Below are 23,315 nucleotides of genomic sequence, written 5' to 3'. Positions count from 1 at the left end.
AGAATTTTTAAATTTTTAGGTGAAAAAACCAAGTAGAAATTGTTGTTCATTTCAAAATCCCATCCTGTGCGCTTTCGACAACTACAAAATTTCAAATCAAGTAAAATATTGAAGACTACTTTGTTGATCGTAATTCGAAGTGGTCCCATTGCACCTATATAAATGCATATAGCGTACATGTGTGTAATTGTGAGAGTTACTAGTGTAATTTTTTAAAAACCTTGATAACTCAAAAACTCGATGTCTCAAATTTTCCCCCCGTCCCAAGAGATTCGAGATATTGAAGTTGTACTGTAACTCATGTAGCTTGTTTTAGTTAGTTTAAATATAATTTCAGTTTTTCAGCTCGTAAACTATTTACACGAAGAATAAGCTATCTATCTGCATGTGCTTGAAAAGATACCCTGTGTTCTGAACCTGTTTCTACTTTAATCTTTGAATCAATGAAGGGGACTGAAGTCTTCGACCTCTGTAAAGAAGTTTGTGACACAGCTAAGTCTCAAGGAATCTGATTAAACAAATCTTACTATTATATGTATGTGCTGCTTTATGCAGTATGAGTTTGGCTTTGAATTTTGAAAATTTGGAGCTTATTAAGACAATCCTATAGTGTTAGACATGTAAAATAGAATTATGTAACAAAGTTGAAGTATAACTCCACTTATGTACTAAACTAGTCCCTTAGAACTACAAAACACGCTATAACTGAAAATTTGCATAATTCTTTTTCATTTGAGTACGATACTCAACTTCCGTGACTCTCATCCATTTTGTTTTCTAATATAAATCTGAAGTTTCAAGGCCTTTAAATAATGAGGAAAAACAATAGGAACTTAACTAAAGTAAATAAAAATATGTTCTGCTTATAAACCTATAAAAAAGGTGGATGTGAATCCTCATATATATATATATATATAATAGCGAATGATCCAGTAACGCTGTTATCATCAACAATGAAACTCACGCCATGGCACAATAATTTGATAATATTTTTTAGAAATCTTTGACATGAAGGGAAATGCTATATTTTGACAAGGCTGAACTAGATACGGGTAACTTAATTGTTCTACCGGTAAAACTGTCATTTCAGAGAATGAAGAAACGTAAAAGTGGTCCACAATAAACACGATCTACTGGAGTTTAGCTTTAATCCATTGGTGTTAGGGTTAAAACGTTCACTCTCAAAATATCACCAAACAGGCAATTGCTTTGTTCAAATGTAGAAGCAATTTTCCCCCTTAACGGGCGATTTTCTAGTCCATTAGGTAGTGATCAATTATTTCTATTTTACCTTAACACAAGAAAGATGGTAGAGGTCATTTTGATGATGCAAATGACTGTAACTTATATCGCTCTACCATAATTACAGTAGAATAAAAATTTGAAAACCATTATAAAGTTAAAGACTAGAGCTTTCTATTGGGATAAAACATGGCTTTCTCATGACAGGTTTCAGATTCAAGGTCATTCCCCTTGACTTTTGACCTTGAATATCTCAAAACATGCCCCTTTTCCAAAAAAAATTTTCCAAATTTTTCCAAAAAAAAAAAATACATTTTATACCTCCAACACTGTTCTACTACACCAAAACTTAGGATGGGATTGCAATGGCAAGGGACTGCAAAAAAACAGAAATATTTACGTATTTTTGTTATATGTTTTACATTAATTCTGTCCTAATGTTATTGTTTTAATTATATTAATAATGTGTATATTTTTATAGAAATTCTAAGGTGGCGTGTTTTTGGACATTGAAGGTCAAAATTCAGGGCGAATTGAACCTTGTGAGTACATGAAAACGTTCACACCGTTGACGCACGGTGAACCTTGAAACTTAAACCTGTCGTGAGAAAGCCATGTTTTATACCATGTTAAGAACCGCCCCATTAATTTTTTTATCTTAAAATCTGCATTGCATAAAAAATATTAAACATGAAATTAAATCTATATCCACACTAAATATAACACACCAAATTCCATACATATTGGAAATTTTATACACAGGTCTGCCTCAAGATTAGAAGTTTATTTTTTCAAACCAATATTTTTATCAAAATCTACATCCAATTACAATCCTAACAATCAATCAAAAAGCAAAAAACTTTTAATAACAAACAATACTCTATTATGTTAGCACAAATCAAGTTTCTAAAATCGAAATTTAAAGAGAATGTTTTAAATTAGTCAGCAAAATAATTTTTAATTCTCATTACATCAAAATATTAATGTAAAAAATTCGCAAAATATATCATAGAGAATCAATCTACTCCTTGTTGTTCTTTTATGAACCACACAAATAAAACTTACCAAAAGAAAAAAAGCGATTTTCCTCAACAAGTTTCAAGAATGATTTTTGCCTAAGCCTAGAAGACGGAATAAAAATTAAAAAACTACTTTTCTAACCAAGTGTAAATCCTTGCAAGCACAGAATAAACATATACCAAAAATCTACTTTTTATTTAAAAAACAAAATGCACAATATAAATTAACTTGAGCTTGTAGAAAACAAAGCTAGAAGACCACCAGCTGCACCAACTGAACATACATAATTTCTACCAAACATTAAGGAAAAAGTCAGTTTTAGTCAATTGCATTTTGAGTATTTATATACAGAGGTGCCCATCACCCCCTAGAGCAATGACGTTCTTGAAAGATCAAATCAAAATTAAATATCAATAAATTTTTAATGGATATTTATCATAATTGATTTTTCACCACTATTTAAAAAAATAAATATAAATAACGTGTGTTCCCGTTTAACATGCAAGACCTTTATTTTCACAACCGTTAGTTCTTGATGCATACTTCCAATTGCAAAAACTTTCAAAATCAGATGCTGAGTTGAGCTAATGAACGTTTGAAGCAAGAAAAAAAAAATGAGTCAAAACATACAAAATTTAACTTTTTATATGTACCCTAGGTACCTTAACTTATATTAAGGGTAATAATCTCCATTGAAAAATATTACTAACACAAACTAGTATGTTGTGGCCATCACGAAACTTTCTTCTATATTTTTCTTTTTTTTTTCCTGATCCCTCCCCATGCTTGATGAGGAAGCAATATTCCCAACAAAAACAAAATTACACATGCAAAAACTTGAAGACCATCCCAATGTCTGAATTATTGCAAAAGCAAAGCAAAGAGCGAAAATTGAAAGTTATTTTAAAAGCCTTGCTTGAATTCATTACAAATATTTTATTTGTTAACAAACATAAGATGGCAACAGTTAAAAATTTTAAATCATTGAGATAATATTTCCAGTCATTTCCATACAATTAAAATCACGAGAAATATGCAGACGACAATCTATTACAATTTATCTTTCTTATTGTTACATTAATACAGCTATTTTTATTCGCAAAAAAAAAAAAAAAAAATCAACACCTCTTGGAGCGATCGGCGTCAAAATAGAACCAAAGCCTGTTTACATATGGATTCACATATATTCCAAATTTCAACCAGAACGTAGCATTACTTCTTGAGATAGGGCACTCAAAATGGAAAAAAAGAACGGGTGATTGCGCTACCCCCCTTTTAGCTGTTGACACAAAAATAAAATCAGTTCTTATACCCACTAAGGGCTACTTGTCAAAAAATTTTTGTTTGATTCCGTTCGTTATTTCTTGAGATACAGCAGTCACAATTGACGACAAAAAACGTTCTATAGCTCAACCCCCCTTTGAGTTATTGACACCAAAATTGAATCAGCACCTGCTCCTGTTAATGGCAACATATGGACCAAATTTTGTTTGATTCCGCCAGTTACTTCCTGAGGAACAGCAAGCACGCGTAACTCAAAAAACGTCCCATTGCTCCACCCCCCTTGGAGGAATTCGCGCCAAAAATTAATGGGCACAAGTTCACATAGGGGCACGTATGTGTACCAAATTTCGTTCGATTTCATGCGGTAGTTTTTGCTGTAGAGCGGCCACAAAAAACAGGTCACACACAGACGTGACACACACATACACACACAGACAGACAGACATTTTCCAAAAATAGCCGAAATGGACTCGGCACACCTCAAAATGTTCGAAATTCGAAAATTTGCAGGAATCCAATACTTTCTTCTATGTATTAGATATAGAAGAAAGTAAAAAACTGACATTTGTACGACCAAAACTCAAGGAGATATTTCAATTCAAAATTTAAAGGGACCCTACAGAACATGAGATTGAAACTTATAGCCCTTTCAGAAGAATGACAGGTTGTTGAAGTAAAAAAAAAAGTAATTTTTATTTTTCATTACTATTAAAAAATAAGTGCAAATGTCATGCCATGTTATGCAAAAACACACTACAAAAGCTCATACAATCTTAAAAAACACTCTATGTACACATGTAATTTAAAACCCTTGTTAGCCGCTATATTTCCCCTGAAGAGGGGAAGGAGAGTGACTGAGTATTGACGGAGAGTGTAAAATGATGTAAGTCACAAAGAGCTGAGTTTCATATCGCTGTGAATATTGGTAGTACTAATGTCAAAGGTTTCGTGTTGCAATTATTTTGCAATGGAGATTATTTCCCTAAACATAAGTTTGGGGACCTAAGGCTCGAACAAAAAGTTAAATTTTGTATTTTTGACTCTCTTTTTTTTTTGCTCCAAACTTTCGATGACTTAACTCCGCATCTGATTTAGAACATTTTTGCAATTGGGAGTATGCATCTAGTACCAACGGTTGCGAAAATAATGGCCTTGCAGGTTACACGGGATCATCCTGTGTATGCAGGTAGTTCACACTTTGTCCTGGATGTGATCGACAGATATAGCTTTGGAAAATGCTAACGTCAGTGATCTCTCAAAAACATTGAGAAAATTTGCATACACCATTGCTCATACGTATATTACATTTTCTATCTACCACCATAATGTATACAGGGGAACATGGGGCAAAGTGAAATAGCGGGGCAAAGTAAACTAGTATGTTGTGGCCATCACGAAACTTTCTTCTATATTTTTCTTTTTTTTTCTGATCCCTCCCCATGCTTGACGAGGAAGCAATATTCCCAACAAAAACAAAATTACACATGCAAAAACTTGACGACCATCCCAATGTCTGAATTATTGCAAAAGCAAAGCAAAGAGCGAAAATTGAAAGTTATTTTAAAAGCCTTACTTGAATTAATTACAAATATTTTATTTGTTAACAAACATAAGATGGCAACAGTTCAAAATTTTAAATCATTGAGATAATATTTCCGATCATTTCCATTCAATTAAAATCACGAGAAATACGCAGACGACAACCTATTACGATTTATCTTTCTTATTGTTGCATTAATAAAGCTATTTTTATTCGCAAAAAAAAAAAAAAAAAAAAATCAACACCTCTTGGAGCGATCGGCGTCAAAATTGAACCAAAGCCTGTTTACAAATGGATTCACATATATTCCAAATTTCAACCAGAACGTAGCATTACTTCTTGAAATAGGACACTCAAAATGGAAAAAAAGAACGGGTGATTGCGCTACCCCCTTTTTAGCTGTTGACACAAAAATAAAATCAGTTCTTATACCCACTAAGGGCTACTTGCCGATAAATTTTTCTTTCATTCCGTTCATTATTTCTTGAGATACAGCAGTCACAATTGACGACAAAAAACGTTCTATAGCTCAACCCCCGTTTGAGTTATTGACACCAAAATTGAATCAGCACCTGTTCCTGTTAATGGCAACATATGGACCAAATGTTGTTTGATTCCGCCAGTTACTTCCTGAGGAATAGCAAGCACGCGTAACTCGAAAAACGTCCCATAGCTCCACCCCCCTTGGAGGAATTCGCGCCAAAAACTAATGGGCACAAGTTCACATAGGGGCACATATGTGTACTAAATTTCGTTCGATTTCATGCGGTAGTTTTTGTTGTAGAGCGGCCACAAAAAACTGGTCACACACAGACGTGACACACATACATACACACACATACACACACACACACAGACAGACAGACATTTTCCAAAAATGGTCGAAATGGACTCAGCACACCTCAAAACGTTCGAATCCGTCAAAATTCGAAATTCGAAAATTTGCACGAATCCAATACTTTCTTCTATATATTAGATATAGAAGAAAGTAAAAAGTGAAATATTTTCTCTGCTTTTTGTACCACCTATCTGGTATTATTTTAACTATGTAGTACAACATGTAGTCTATTCCAGTCAGGAAAAAAATACTGCCGAAGACTAAAGCAATTGTTGATACAGGCAATTTTTAAAAAATGATACTCATATTGTAATATTTTGTTGTAAGTCACAAATTATTTTTGTTACTATACAATGATAAAGTTATTGTTATTAACATTTTAAATATTAATTGAGACCTCATAATATTCAATGCAGTATTAACTTAATTAATATTAAGCTTATTTGTATTTTAAATAAATTGTACAATTAGTCAAGTACATATGGGGCAAAATGAAATAGTTTGTTTCATTTTATCACTCAATCATTTAAATCACTTACGTTTTCATTTATTAATTCATTCACATTCCTTCATTTAGTAATTCACTTATATTTAATAATTCATTCACTTATTTTCTTTTTCATTCATTATTTTACTCGCTGATTTATTTTTCTTCATATATTAATTGATTTATTCATTTTATCATTGATTTATTCATTCAACCTTTTATTTACTAATTCTTTTGATCAAAAATATGTTTTATATTTGAAAAAAAAAAAAAAAAATACTTCATTAGAAAAATATTTTATTTTTCACTTTGCCCCATGGGAAAAAAAAGAGTGAAAATTTTCCACTTTTTTTTAAGACTCAAATTTACTGCAATAAACGAAAAATACTGTTTTGGCACAGGTTTTATAATAAAACAGAACGTTCCTCCTTTATGTGCTGTAATTTTCAAAACCAATTTTCGATTTGTTCATTCGAAAAAAGATCAGTCATTTTAACTATTTCACATTGCTCCACATTCCCCAACTATTTTTAAAAAGAATAATACTTTAATTCTCCTTTTAAATAATATTAGTAATGAATGATGAGAAGAAAAACATAAGATGGCAGGGAATGAGTAAATACAGCATTTAGATTCTTAACTTTTCCAAACGAAATGTACTGGAAAAATAATACTAAACTTTAAAAAAAAAAATCTTATACCCTAAAACAGAACTAGGGCCACCTCAAAGTGGGACTCGTGCTTTTATTTTGAAAAAAAATAAATACAAATTTTAGGATGGATTAGGACAAAAAATAATGATTACTGAAAATTAGGAATTAAGAGAAAATTAGAAAAACTCTAAAAATTGCACAAATGCATGATCTCTCCCATTTCTTACAGCTGAGCATGCAAAATCAAAAGCGTTCCTGAAATGGATAGAGACTCAGGACTTGGGAGAGATGGGGAATTCAAGTTGAAATCTGTAGAATTTTAGCAGCCTAATCCTAGCTCGAATCAAGTCAGTGAGTACTCGCAGTAAGTACAGTAGACCCTCGTTTCACGCAGTTTTGATTATATGCGGTTTAAGATTTGACACCTTTATTTTATTTTACGCGGATGCGGCAATGCAAACAGATAAAATTTCCCCCTCTTTCAAAATCCAAACTCCTAAAGATTGCAGATTATGCATAACCAATTGCTAATAATCAAGCTTGGGCCACTGGAGACATTTTGTGCGATTGGTTCCAGAGTTCTTTCCAGAAGTAAAGTTATTAAACTCACACAGTTCAGAATTCAAGAAAAAAAGAGCTTTTAGGAGTGACAAAGGGGGTCAAAACCAACGAGGATACCGACGTCGGTGATGCACAACCAAAAACATTCACACTGAAAATTTTGAGCCATTCCTAGACAACAGAAATGATCTTTCTGATTTGTTAGTGAAAGAAGATTCTATCATGGAAATGGTGCAAGTGATCATGGATGTGTTAATGCTCTGCAAAGAATTGCAGAAAAAAATACTTAACGACTGCCTAAAGACTATCATAGCCAGCTCCTCTTTATAAACAGAACACGAAATAAATTTGTTTCCTTTATGCATGTTGTGCATAAAAGTCGATATATGTACACATTAAACTAATTATACAATTAGTCATCACTAGAATGAAGTATTTTGTTATCTACGGAACCAAACCCTTATTTTAACACTAGTATTAGGTCTCAATTTACGCGGTTTCGATTAACATGGCATTTCCGTGCAATGTAACCCCCGCGAAAAAGGAGGGTCTACGGTAGTTATTAAATCAACCAATTCAGTACTGAATTTGACTGAAACAAATTTTCTAAATTATAAGTATTTTATCACAGTACCTCAACCATTTTAATCTAGTCTGCAACTCATACAGATAGTCTCTTCGGAAGTCTAAAGTTTGATGGTTTATAAACACAGAGTTCATAATGCATTTTGGGAGTAAAAAAATAGGATATTTTCACACACACACATAAACTCACAAAAAAAAAAAAAAAAAAAAAAAACGAAAAATTAGGTTTATAAAGTTATAAAAAAAGTTGGATTCACAAGTACTTTAGTGAAAAAAAATAGCACAAACACATTTGAGACAATTAAAAACTAGATTAAGTTTGAGCTTTCAAGCACACAAACCTATAAAAAAAAAGATAAAGGGAAAAAAGCAGAGTCAAATAGGGGTCACAATACATTAAATGTTAATATAGAAAAAATAGACTAATATTTTTGGGCACAAAAAAAAGACATTCAAAACTAAAAGAAGAGGTTTTTTAAGAACTACTGCATAAAAAGGGCACATGAAAAGTATTTCTTTTAACTAATTTTGTTCTAATAGTATTTGCCCACACATCACTATTTTTAATCTTTTTGTTTTACAATCACTAAAGAACTTTTTGCAAACAGGATTTTTCCATATCAAAAAAAAAAAAAAATACTGAGAGGGAATTCTTTACTGTGACACAATCAGATGCCTCTATTTTGTAGTTAATATACCGCTTTTCAGAGACAGAGTATTAACCTATAAAATATATTTATTTCGACTATTAGATACTGTTAAGAGACAAACAAAACTCAAAAATTCACCATAGTCAAATTCAGAAAACCAATGATTGATTTTTAATGAATTTTCAAAAATCCTGTGTGCAAAAAAGTGATGTATCCTTAAACCTCAACAGCTGACGTCACAACACTGTACGCTTCAATCTTCCAAATAGACTTCACATTTGCAGCTATTAGTTTATACATCAGGGATATTTTCCCCTTACTGTTATCAATTAATTTACGTATGTTTATTCACAAAGAAAATTGGATTTGACAAATGGATATTCAATAATTTGCCACAGGTTATTTTTTAGCCACAGAAAAAATTTCTGCCGTTGGGGCCTTGCTAATATAGTCCAACCATGAACAAATGACCCTTGTCAATCATTTGAGAAAGCGAGTCTTTTCCGTAAAATAGGTAGAGAAGAAAAAAAAAATGTGTGCCATATTTTCGACTTTAGTAAAATTTTAGCAATATGAAAAAGAAAGTACTCTTATTATATTTTTGTCTGGTGATTATTTAGTAGAACTGAAAGGTTTAAGTTGCAGCAAAAACTGCATTGAGTTGGCAAAAAAGTAAAAATGACAATCATTGCATTCTGTATAGAGCAACCCTACTCTTGCCAGTTTTCAATTGAAATGAATTAAAGGAGGCATTGTTATCTCTGACCAATGGCTGCTGAAATAAGTAAAGCCAAGACTCATCCACTTACCTAGGATGTGACCTGTCCAATGAGACATCTGCCTTGATCACACAAAATTAAAATGTTTTGCCTCTCTGACTAATTTCTTAAATTCCCAGGTGCATTTTTAAGCTCTAGAACCAAAGATGCATTGCAAATTCCATTCTACTTTCCTCTCTATATTGCCCCTTCGTGAAAATGGACACTTCTCAAACAAGGCGAAGGCAAGGGCCAACTGTTCGCGGTTGGACTTAGTCACTAATTTCTTGGATTTCAGATATTGAAAAGAATTCTTTTTGACATTGTAAAAAGCTAATCTGTTTTCTGTCATGACAAAGCAGACTCATTTGCAATGCTTTACTGTAATGCTATTAGTCAAATGTCCAGCAAATGTCCAGCATTTCAGAAATTGAAATATGAGTTCTTATTGATAGCATGAAAGGTAAAAAAAGCTTCTAAACTAACAGTATTTTTACCTTGAAGTAACTTGCAAAGGCTCAATAAAGAAGTATTGCTCAATATCGATGCATACAGCTCTTGAAGCAGAAAATTAAAAAACTAATGGTAAATTTGTTTAAAAAAGACACAAAGATTTTGCAAGAAAATGAGAAATTAGATATCGAAAATACATTAACAGAAAACTAAGAACAAGGAAAATTAAACAGGAATAAATAATAGGAAGAACATCATTTTGCACAAAACTGAATAATAAAATGCCCTAGGAGCTTTCAATTGAAGGAAAATTGGACATAATAAATGTTACTTGATTTTATTATAATTACTTTTTACAAGCATACATATACAGTCGAACTTGCTTATAATGCGAGAGGAGGAACCACAATATTTGCTTCTTACAACTGAGTGCTCGTAAAAAATACGTTTTAATTCTTCCATACTTGCTTTTTTGCTTTCAATTTCTCTCGAGTACCAAAAAAGCTAGTTCATTCTTTTGAACTGTCTTATTGTCTATTTCTCTTTCTTGAGTTAATGGTGTCATTTGAGGAATATTCATTGAACAAAACATCGTCATTTTCACCCGTGGTTTCGAAAAACTGATGAAGCTCTTCTGCAGGTTAAAATACATCGACTATGTTGACAGTAGTTCAGCTTCAAATTCTTCACAATTTTTGTTATTGTTGTCGCTTTTATTGATTTTTTTCATTTCAATCAGCTTGAATTTGTGCTACAATACAGTAATCGGAAATACATTTCTCGGAAGTGATAACATTGACGTCAACAATTATGAAAAATTTAAAGACTTCTCTAATTATAAATTAAAAATGATGTCATGACTTTTTTTAAGGATTTAAAACGCATAATTTTGCTCAAAATCAATAGAAACTTTCTGAACCCCAAAAATATTGCTCGCTTTAAGCGGGGTTTGATCGTTAAAAGCAAGTTTTGCTTCTGTAGATTTTACATTGTACCAACTAAATATTCCTCGTTAAATCAGGGCTCGTCATAAGTGAGTTCGACTGTATTTTAGAAAAACAAAAGTTTAAACTATTATGTTAAAAATATTTTTCCATGACCGGTTTTAAAAGGATACATGCTTGGATTGAATGATCTTAAGCAGTAGAATGATAACAAAATTATCAACATCAAGTAAAGAGCATTGTTATAGAAAATGGAGAAGGTTGTGGCTTCATAATCTGCAACTTCATTCTTTTTCCACAAAATTCTACAAAAGATAAAAATACAATTTTAACATTGTAATATATTTCTAGAAAAGATAAAATATTTGCCTACAGATCAATGAAATCCCCAATTCTGTTTAAATATTACATGCATCCTATTCAAGGATAATATTTTCTACACTTTTTCATAAAAAGTCCGAGATGCTAAAAGAAATGGGCTAATTTGGCTAAATGAAGAAAATGAAAATCCATTTATTTTCCACATGTTTGATGCACAAAAGTTTTGGGGTGATGCAACAGAATATGCAATCATATTCGAAATCAAAACAGAATGATTGTATACTCTTGATCTAAAACCTGTGAAGAAAATATTAATTTTACAATGACAAAACTAATTTTAAACAATATTTTACTACAAAATTAATTAAAAATCAGCAAGATTAATTTGCTGTACACATTAATATGAAAACTGCTATTTTTTCACAGTATAAGGATTTAAAAGTAAGTATTTTAATCAGGATTCGAAAATATTGTAATATTTTCGAAAATATCTGATATTTTGATACATATCCGATATTTTCAATCAGCACAAACTGAAGTCTTCAAAATAGTAAATGCATGATCAAATCACTATTTTTTTTCTTATATTGTTTTTACAATATGTAGACTTAAAATTACGGTTTCTTTCATTATTTATATCTAATATTTCATTCAACATTTTTATCAATTTTAATAGAGTTAATTTAGCATTAGCTATTTTACTCATTTTTCTTCTGTTAGCTACTTTTATACAGTTATATGATTCAGACACAAAAAATATGCAATAGTCAGTGTACAGTCATAAGACACTTTCTTTTTTTCTGCCTAATGTTTAATAGTTAATTAGGCACTTGTAATATGAATTAAACTTTTATGAAAATGAAAAAAAAAGGAATATTATATTACTTTGTTATATTAATGATGTATTATTGCATCATAAAAATATAGTACATAACTTTTTCGTTATTTGAATAGTAAATGAACACTATTACTATGATTCAAATAATTTTTACATTGAAAATACCGTAGTTGAAAAAATAAATATCGAAAATATCAAAATATCATGATATTTTCAAAATGAATATCGGATATATATATATCATGATATATATATCGGCGAACCCTGATTTTAATAATAATTGGCAAATGCACATCATTTAATTCTTTTTTAATTTATTTATGAGTATTTCACTTTTTTTTTTAATTTCTGAAGAAAAAAAAAATGAATAAATATAGAAAGTTCTTTAGACATATAAAAATTGTTTGATTACAATAAGTGGTATGAAACATTTGTTGCTGTCATTGTTACTTAAACCACTTGGATATCCTAGCCCGAGTAGACAATGCTACCCAATTTAAGGCAGGAAAGTATGGTTTCCATTTACTGAGCACCGCTAAAATGGAAGACTCATTTAGCTTAGGCAGCACATGATAGAAGGAAACACCATTTTTGAACATTTCAAAATATCGATCCAAACTAGAAGCTGAACAACTCCTGGTTCAGCACCCTCAGAGGTATTGATTTGGAATGGACAATTGAAAGACATTGTGACCATGACATATATTCAACGTGCCACAGTTACCATTAGATACTGCATTTTTTTTATATATATTTTAATCTAATAAAAGGGTTTCTGACTGTTGTTTTCAAAGTGAAACTAGTATTTCTCAACTTAAAAAAAATAATAATAATAGTAATTAATAAGAAGCAAAGTGATAGATCTAGTGGTAGGCACACAGATATTATAAGTGCATAAAGGATCGTGAATGATGCTAACCAATTCTTCAAGAAGAGTATAAGCTTCATGCTGAATGAATCAAGACTATATCATAAGAGCTAGATTTATAACGCATCAACACAGTAAATTTACTCAGGCAGATATATTTACAAATACTGAACTACTTGAGCAATTAAATCCAACGATCACAACAAGGGCAAAAATATATACAGGGTTCGTACGCTCCTTCAAAACTCCTCCAAAACTCCTTCATTTAGGAAATTTTTTTGAAGGGCCCTTCAAACTCCTTCATTTTGGTGTTAACACCTTCAAAACTCCTTTTTTAGTTCAATACCACATAATCTTCCTCTATGAAAGTAACTTAAAATACTTTGATCGACAACTAACGTCATGACAAGGGTGATTTTAATGTAGTAATTTCGTGCATTTATTTTTTTCAGAAAGATGTGATTTACAAATTGATCATAGTTAAATCATAAAATTTGAAGGTGAAAATTTTATTAGAAGACTTAAGAAGACATTTCATAAGTGAAGTAAAACATGTTGGTGATTGGTCTTTTTTTTTTTTCAAGTTTTATGATTACTGTTTTTCCCTCCTCCACACTCTCAGCAGCAAAAGTCAGGTTGTCTAATTATTATTTAAGTACAGTCCAGTCTCCATATATCGAACTTCCACATATCGAAATCCCAGCAAATTTCAATGTTCATTACAGAAAAATTGTTTCTATATATCGAAAAAATCTCTATATATCGAAATGTTTTTCGAGACATTCGTAGATTTTTTTTTTTTCCACTTTAGGCTGTTTGTCTCATGAAAAATGAAGGTTAGGGGAGAAAATTATGTTTACTAAAGGTTGCTAAGAAACTCATAAGAAATCTGGGTTTGAGGGGTGCGTAGATAGGTCGTTGTTCCGTTCTGGAGTTCTTAAATTCCCTCCAGTTTATTTCAAATCTTAGTCGTAACCATAACACTGTAAAATCAGTTTCAAGTTATCCCTTTTGTCTGTTATTATCATTCCTAGTCTTTTTAGTTTCAGTAAAAATCATTCAAGTTAGGTAGATTGATTTTTTACTTTTTTCTCGATTTCATTGTCAAAACTAAAATCCCCTCATGTTGCAAATCAAGTTGAACTGCCGAAGAATGAAGATGCATGAAGGCTCAAAAATGTAATTTCTGTTAATTTTTCAGTTATTAACTTTCGTTTAATCCGATGCTCGTATAAATTAGAAATTGGGTTTCTTGCAGGAAAATTAGCTTTAATTTTAATGTTTTAGGAGATTTTAATGATAAAATAAGATCGTTTCTATATATCGAATTTTTTTCCGGCAATTTGCTACTTTGATATATGGAGGCCCGACTGTATTTAAAAATATAAGTAGATGTACTATATTAAGTGATTGTGTTAAAAAAGCAGTTGTTTAGTAAATCAAAGTTATGATATTGTAAAATAAAAAGGGTCATCCACAAGTGATGTCATGCTTTGAGGAGGAAACGGGCTCATGAAATTGTGACAAGGGGAAGAGAGTGGGTGACAAAAAGTGACATCACACAGTTATTGTAACAATATGTTTATAAAAAATTTGACATGTGACAGGAGGAGGAGTTTGCTAAAGTTTGACACTTTGTGATAAAGGGGAAGGGGTCAAATTTTTTGGAAAAAAGTGTGACATCATTTGATGACAGCCCGTTAGTACTCCTCCAAAATCTCATTATACTCCTCCAAAACTCCTTCATTTTCTTTCTGAAATTGAGTACGAACCCTGAAGGATTTTTGAATAAAACTAAAAGACGTGAAATTAATTTTCAACATAATTTTCACTTAAATACAGTTATAATTAGCTTTTAAGGCCAATTACTCCAGGTAAACATTGTTTTCAAGTTTAAGAGCAGGGATCAAAGAAAACAAGGGGTAAACACAATTACCACTCTTGCAGTAATTTTTATAACAAAACTGTTGGTGCAGGAAAACTAGTTAAGATTCTGAGACTTCCGCAAATTTATCATTAATTCATCAGTTTGAAAATAACACGGTGAGAAACATTATTTTTTAAAGTTTAGTGATCTTACAGTTTCCTCACCTGCAGATCTACAAATATGAAATAAGTGGTGACAACTAGTTTTACTTGTCGTGTGCCGAGGTTACTACAAACATTTTATGCATTTCACCTTCCCAGCTTTTTTTGATATGCAATTCAAGCATTTCCATTTACCCCCATAAATCTTGTACTCTGGGGTGAATATAAACAGCTAAGTTTTTCATTTTTCCCAACTTTTTGGAAGATTATACTTTGATATAGATTACAGCTCTGCGTATTTTACATAAATTCAGAGCAAAATTAAGTTTTTTTAAAGATTTTTTTATTTAAATGATTTTAGATTACATTTGAAGGATTCAGCAGGTGGCATGAAACCTATGGGCCACATATTGTATACTCTAGCTTCTAAACTGACTGTATATATTAATTATCTAGCCCATCTACATCAACCTTGAGGATACAGATGGCTTGTTTCCATTTACCCCTATTTTCAGGGGTAAAAGGGGGTGATAGCCAAAGCATACCTTTCTCTGCATCACCCCACCTCTTAGCATTATGACTTAGGTTTTAAAGCCCGACAAAGATATAACTTACCGTTCATCCTTTTCCTTCTTAGACATCTTTTTATCTTCAGCCAAAGATCTCATTACATCACGAGATACTGCCTCTTCCCTTTTAACAGCAATTCTAGAGAAAAACAAAAGTTAAAAAATTTCTAAAAAGTAAAATACTTCACATTTCTATTAATAAGCTTTTCAAAGGTGTTGACAAAAAAAACATATATATACAAAAATGGAAACAAACCACCAGTAGCCAAACAACTAATTGCTAAATAAACATCCCACATATATAACAATCTTGTTCATCAATAGTTTTGAGGAGTTTGTTGTATTATCCAAAATATAAAACCAGCGGGTATAGCAACTGAAAATGCATATGAAACCGAGTTAGAGAAACAGTTAAGGATACAGATGAAGAATAACAAGTAAAAAAAGATTTTTTTTAAAAAGGAGCAAAATAACCACCCATTTTTTCGTAATTTTACCTTTTTTTTCTTAATTTTAAGTGCAAGTAATTTTAATTCTCATATTGTAATTTAAACTAGAAATTAATTTCATAAAAAATGTACTTTTGTTCTTGGGAAAATTATGTCGATGATCTTGGTTAAGTATTTCCTTTATAGTACCCAGTTCTTTTGGGAAAAGAAAACAAGCTGACTTCCTTTGAGGCTAATTTAATGATAATAGTGCCTTAGACTTGGAGTAGGCAAAAAAACACTTTAAATATTTTCAACCCAAGTTTTTTGCGAAACGAAGAAAAAAACGTTTTATACAGATTAATTTTCCCAATATTGGCAATTTTAATGTGATTCAATGGTTAACTCTCTAAATACCGCCAATAGTAGCCATACTGAAACCAGATTTATAATAAAAAAAGGACGCCAAATTTGTCACCAACTTAGCAATCAAAAGCTTGGCAAAATATCGCTAAGTGTTTGTCAAATTATAACACCACTTGAGTTTGCGTTGAAATGAGCAATTATTCCCCCCAAAAAGGTGTAAGAGACTCCCTTTTGAGCATCCAAATGTTACCAAAAAGAGAGGTGCACAACTAGATCCCCCTAGGAGTGGACATACAAAATTTCAACTTTCTAGGAGATACTGCTCTTGAGTTATGCGAGATACATACGCATATACATACATATGGACGTCATGAAAAAACTCGTTTTAATCGTCAAAATGGATATTTTGGGTGTCTATACGTTCTTAGGCATATACCCACGTGTGGTCACGGGTTCATTTGGAGGTAAGCAAAATGGAAATTAAGGCCGATTTTTGAGTGAAATTTCTTTTGCAAATACAATACTTCCTTTACTATGTAAAAGGAAGTAAAAAATAAGAACAAAATGTACACTTTTATTTAGTCATTTATATTTAAGTTTAAGAGTGAGTGGATAAAATCGCTTCATTACATTTTGACTACAAATTAAAATTAAGTATTCATAGTTTCAATAATATTGAGCATCAGTAAGGCGAAGTTTTTGCAAGAAAGAAAGGGAGGGGGGGGGGGGGGGGGATAGATGTCAGTCAATCTCGACAGGGGGGCAATGGGCCCAAAAGGTTAGGAAATACTGGCTTAACCTTTAAATTAACATTTTATATATTATTTTTTAATTTGTTCCATAATATTTTAAAATTTTCTCAAAAAAAAAAAAAAAAAACACTATTTTTAAATTAATCAAATAAAATATATTTGCTCTTGATCATCACCAAATATTCAGTTAAATAACAAATCTTTGCATCACTAATTGGAATCTTCACAACTAAACTTGTTTACCATTACTATGAAGATTTTTGTTTTCTTAACCGTTTACCCGCCAATGTTCCAAAAATGGAACATCATATTTAACTGAAAATTTTCCCAAGAAATAACGTTAAAATAAACAATTTTTTTTTTAACACAGTTTAGTCTTACTTCAAAGTATTTTTTGATTTTAAGCTTGATTGTTTATATATTTTCAATTATTTATTGCGATTTTTCAAAGATGCGTGTTTTTTTTAGCTTTTTGCAACTTTTTCTTATAAAATTTACCAAAAATTGGCTTTTTCAGAAAACTAGATGATATTTATTATAGTTGTGAAAAATACTTCAATGTATGATTTTAAAATACTTGTAGAAATGTACAATGATATTTCCAAAAGGTGTACCCCTTCAAAATAGCATGTTCCAATTTTGGAACATTGGCGCTTTTAGGGAGTCAAATTTCCAAGAAGTTAATCGTTCGACTTCAAAGGGGAAATTTCATTTTTCGTTATATATGTTTCTTTTTTCTTCTCATTTTGAATGTACTCTGATGTAGATGTTGGCAAAACCAAGTAAGTTTATATTTTGAAAGGATATGACGTTTCGTTAGCAAAGAAAATAATAACAGTCTACTGTTTGACGGACAATATGGCTCCGAATCCACACCTGCTCGGACAGCTGCATTGTGACGTGATGATTGACGTATACCAACTGTTCATAAATGTTAAAAAAATGTCTACAAGATTTCTTACTGTAGAACAAGCTGTGGCTTATTTAGAGACATTGTCAGATTCGGATTTGTCAGATGTAGATATATGCCAATTACCCCCTGATGAACCAGGCATTATCACTGAGGAAGAAGACATTATAGAAGACGAGTTACAACCCATCACACCAATTGATATATGTAGACAGGTGGACATTTTTTCCGCCAACTCTCATGAAAATTTAACAAAAAAATCGGAGGAAGAACAAAGTCTGAAATCATTAGATAATAAAAGTAAAAAGCGAATGAAAATGGAAAAAAAAAAGAAAAAGTTGGAATTATCAGGAAATAAAAGTAGAAAAAAAAATGAAAATGGATTTAAAATGGGAGAAGAAAGCTAATTTTCAGAAACTGATTTCGTCAGAAAGTATTGAACCGCTTCGACACACATTTCCGAATATAGTGGATTTATCTCCAATTGATTTATTTTTTAAAATTTTACCTTTGCAGTATGTTGAACACTTAGCAAATATGACAAACTTGTATGCATTGCAAAAAGGAGAATCAATAGATGTTAACAGAGATGAAATCCTACAATTTTTTGGTTTGCTGTTATTGAGTGGGTACCCTTCCGTTCCTTCTGAAGATATGTATTGGAGCAGTGCAGAAGATACATATGTGCCAATTGTACCAACAGTGCCTCGAAATCGTTTTCGAAAAATAAAAAACAACTTTCATTTGATGGACAACCATGAATTAAAACAAAATGACAAACTTGCAAAAGTATACCCTATTTACGAAGAACTGTGTAAAAACCTTCAACAATTTGGTGTATTTCATGAAAAATTGAGCATAGATGAATCTATGGTTCCCTACTATACGGTCAGCATTCATGTAAAATGTTTATTAGAGGAAAACCAATAAGATTCGGCTTCAAAATTTGGATGCTGTGCTCTTCATGTGGATACCCATATTCCATGGAGATTTATTCAGGCAAAAAAGAAGGATCCCCTGATGTGCAATTAGGATCCAGAGTTGTAAGTAATCTATTATCAGTTTTGACTGACACGTCTAAGCATGAAGTATAGTTAAATAACTTTTTTACATCATATGACTTAATTTCTCAGCTATCAAAAAAAGGTGTACGAGCAACAGGAACAATTCGTGAAAACAGAACTGGCCATTGTCCACTGAAATCCAAAAAAGCCCTTTCTAAAGAAGATCGAGGAAATTTTGACTATCGATCTGATGGATCAGTGTACATGTGCAGCTGGAATGATAATGCAGTGGTTACAGTAGCATCTAATTGTTATACACATGAGCCACTTGCATCTGTAAAACGTTACTCAAATGAGCAGAAATGCAAGATAGATGTGCCACAACCTCATCTTATCAAGAGATACAATGAAGGAATGGAGGGTGTGGACGTCTTGGATAAACTTTTAGAAACTACAGACCTCATATGAGGAGTAAAAATTGGTGGTGGAATCTTTTTAGTAATGCTCTGAATATTTCAGTTGTAGCTAGTTGGTTACTTCATTGTGAGTTACACGAAGTCAAGATGAAGCATTTAGAGTTCCGAAGAGAAATAACAACTCACCTCCTAAGAAGAAAAGTACGAGTGGAAAGTCATCCAGGGCCTCGTTGTCATTTACATAAACAATCAAGAATGTCTGACGGACATTATATTGTATCTGCATCCCAAGGACGTTGTGCGGTGTGCAAAAAAAATACGACTAAGAAATGTTTCCATTGCGACAAACGACTTCACCAGCAATGCTTCCTTTCATATCATGGGCATTAGATATTTCTGTATTGGATTTTCTGAATTCTGGTACGTACATAAATGCAATTTAAAATATTATTTTTTCCGTAATAAAGTATGCTAAGATAAAAACCGCTTTCAAAAACCTCTTAGTTTAAAAAAATTCTCTGAAAAAAAAAACTTCATGCAAAACGCCAATGTTCCAAAAATGGAATACACTGAAAAACATAGTAAAAAAAAATTTTCTGGAAATTTTATTTTATTTCTGTATTTACTAGACATAAATAGACATAATTTCAAAAAATTACTCAAATTTGATCTTCCGTCAATAGTTCGGCGGTTAAACGGTTAAAACACAGCAATTTTTATTCAGCATGTTTAAATAGTCTTAGTTCGTCAGAGAAGGACAAAATGATATTGATTCCGGACAGAATGCAAAAACATACTGGTTCCAAATTATAATAAACAAACTCTGAGATCATTATAAAAAAATCAATCACATGATTTTGATTTACGACGTTTCATATTAAAAAAAACATAGTCAGAATTTTTTTTTTTTTTAATTCTTGAATAACAAAGTTCAACTTACTTGTGCTTCAGAACAAATTTTACATTTTTGTAGGCAAAAGCAACCAACCATGTGCTTATAAGAGTTACTACTGCAAACAAAATACCAGACTGATAAGGGTCCATCTGATGTATCCTCCAAAATAACCCTAAAATAATAAAAAGATTTTTAACATGACATTTTTTTCAAAAATTCAAAAAAGCAAGATATTTTTAAAAAATATACTGGAACACATTGCAAAACAGTATTATACACATGTTTAACAAAGAAATTAAGAAATGCTCATTAAGAACAATTTATAAAGTTTTGTAGTTTACCAAGCATTACACTGTACTAAAGCTGTTTGCTCCGAGACAATCACACATTTAGTGTTAGGGAGAACTTATACCCCCCCCCCCATTTCCAATTAGCGATTTTTAATATGCACAACTTTTAATCAAAAAGTCTAAAAGAATAATCAACAGATATTTCAATCAACCGTACTTTAAAGGTTTAGTGACAAGATTGACGATATCTAAAAGTTAAAGCAACCCAGAAATTAGAAATTGAAGTTGTTGAATGTCTCCAACTACGGAATTTTTAGTTTGTAATACCTATAAATAAATTATTATTGCCAAAAATATAAAAGGTGCCAACGGGCCACCAGAACTAAATAAAATTTAAAACTTTGTGCAAACTCCAATTATTTCTAAAAACATTTTCTGCAAAATAACACTGAGTTCTTCCCGAGACACAAACAGGAAAAATGTGAAGTTGAAAGCAAATCGAGTAACACAAGCGACCAACATCCATTTTCAATTATATTTACTAGTTTTTTTTAGTATCATTAATCAGGGGTACCTGAAAGCTAACAAGACAGACACATGTCCATGGACTCCCTGGCTAAAACTTTATAACACGATTTTTTTTTTAAAGTATCAAAAATGTTGATAAACTTTGAAAATATGCAAGTCTGGTGGCCATCTTTAATGAAACAAACTTAACCAGAAATTTTATGGTTGACTTTTTTTGCCCAGTTCAATAATAAAACTAACCTCAGAGGTGCAACAGCCCAAGGGGGCCAAGGCCTACTATGCCCATCTCAGTTTAAGAGACCAAGCGCCCTGGGGTGCAAGGCAGATGTTCTAGTCAGGTGGTCAACCAAACATAGAAAAAAAAGAAAAAGGTTTAGTTCCTAAGTACGCTTGGTACTCAACTTATTGACCCACTGAAGAGAGGAAAAGCTGAGTCGACTCTGCTCAATCCAGGAATTGGACCTGGGTCTGCGTCGTGGAAGAGCAAGCCGCTGGGATTTGATTCAACAATTAACGATATATTATCTGTCATGTAATATCACTAATGGAAATCATAATCTACGAAAGATTCTGATATCTAAGGCAATCTTGCCAAATTTTTTACCCCCAGAGACTAGGCGATAACTATAATGTATTCCAGATTTTGGCCTTGTTGATATTGCCAGTGGGGCATGGGATCAAAGGCTGCTGGTGAACCAAAAAAATTGGGGATCAAAATAAGTGTGGAGTTGGGGCTGTGGACCCTGATGATTTTGGGGGGGGGGGGGCGGGGAAGGGGAAATCAGGCTATATTAAAGGCTTTAAAGATGACTAATTCTATAATCTCCAAAAAATTGCATATGGTCTAAAAAATCAGGACAGATTGACACCGTAGACTTTCCCCTTCCAATTCAAAGTTTGAAAGTAAGGACACAGTTGCCTCCCTTGCCCCCCCCCCCCCCTTCTCTGTACAAGCTTCTCTGTACTTGGGGGAAAAAGGTGCTTTATTTGAAATCACTGCTATGGGTTTGGAGCTCCTACATAGGCAGGGACATCTCACTTTGAGGGTCCATTGCCTCTGTGCCTATTGCTGCAATGAGATTACCAGATCCGAACCCTTGGAAAGAGGCAGAGAGTCCTACAGAGTATATGCAGAAAAAAAAGCATATAAAATCTGTCAGTCTGAAATTCTTGAGGTAAGATGCTAGCTTTCAATGCTGGGAACTAGAGAACCCTCCCTCTCAGAATCATGCCAAAACTTGAAATTGCCCCCCCCCCCCCAAGCTCTCTTCTCTCGCTTTTTAAATCTAGTTTTAATGGCAAAACAAACACAGAAATGGGGATAATTTGCCACTTAACCAGAAGTTGTCTCCTGTAGATCTCGCTCCCCTGTAGATCTCGCATTGGCCAAAACTGGAGGGCCTAGTGATCATCTTTCCACATTTACTGCGGCTTTTAAACCCAATTAATCAAATGAAAGGTGCTGGGGTGCCAAGTGATATATCACCAGAATGAACCCCTTGACAACAGTAACCTAGTAAAGAAAAGGATGTCATGACACACAGGTAAGTAAAAATCATCAGGGGGGGGGGGGGAATGCTTATAATGTATTCCATTACAATTAAACCGTCATAAGTTTGGAACAAACTTACTCATAGAAAATGCTCATCCTTTAATGAATTCTGAACAAAAAATTACCATAACTTTTTTGCTTTAAAAAAGAAATCTAATCAAGAATTACAAAACAATGAAACGTATAAAGATGGTTAATAACACTTTCTCCACTTACACAGAGGAATAGCAGAAACGATAAACGCATTTCCATAGAATAATGCAGATGACTTAGTGGAAACATTTCTGCTGAAATCTTGCAAAAGCAACTCTTCTTCTTTCGTTAATTTTTTACCCGACGGCATTTTAATTTCAATAAATTACAATCTTTGATCTCTGCTTGAAAAAAACCCGGAGCCCGGACACGACAGCAAAACAGAGAGTATATTTTTCGTGATGCCAATTCTAGTTTTACTTAATCAAGAATACAGACTGGTTAAGGCTTCATAAAATCAAAATGTTAGAACTTTTCAAGAAAAAACTGTAAATATCTTCAT

At 32.2% G+C, this 23,315-nt stretch overlaps 1 protein-coding gene across 1 annotated transcript; it reads right to left on the bottom strand.

Annotated features, from left to right (window-relative positions):
* Positions 1 to 2,438: 2,438 nt before the first annotated feature.
* Positions 2,439 to 23,212, bottom strand: LOC129221390 (translocon-associated protein subunit gamma-like). Its single transcript, XM_054855862.1, has 5 exons — positions 22,997 to 23,212; positions 20,456 to 20,582; positions 15,686 to 15,778; positions 11,189 to 11,320; positions 2,439 to 2,552 (listed from the first exon to the last, which is right to left on the bottom strand). Exons 1-5 carry the CDS (start codon positions 23,121 to 23,123, stop codon positions 2,486 to 2,488), a joined length of 546 nt encoding a protein of 181 aa, XP_054711837.1. The 5' UTR covers positions 23,124 to 23,212; the 3' UTR covers positions 2,439 to 2,485.
* Positions 23,213 to 23,315: the final 103 nt, after the last annotated feature.

This window comes from Uloborus diversus, chromosome 4 (genome assembly GCF_026930045.1).
Source record: "Uloborus diversus isolate 005 chromosome 4, Udiv.v.3.1, whole genome shotgun sequence".
NCBI lineage: Eukaryota > Metazoa > Arthropoda > Arachnida > Araneae > Uloboridae > Uloborus > Uloborus diversus.
Note: the sequence above shows the minus strand (reverse complement) of the source record. Positions and strands in the feature narration are given on the sequence as shown.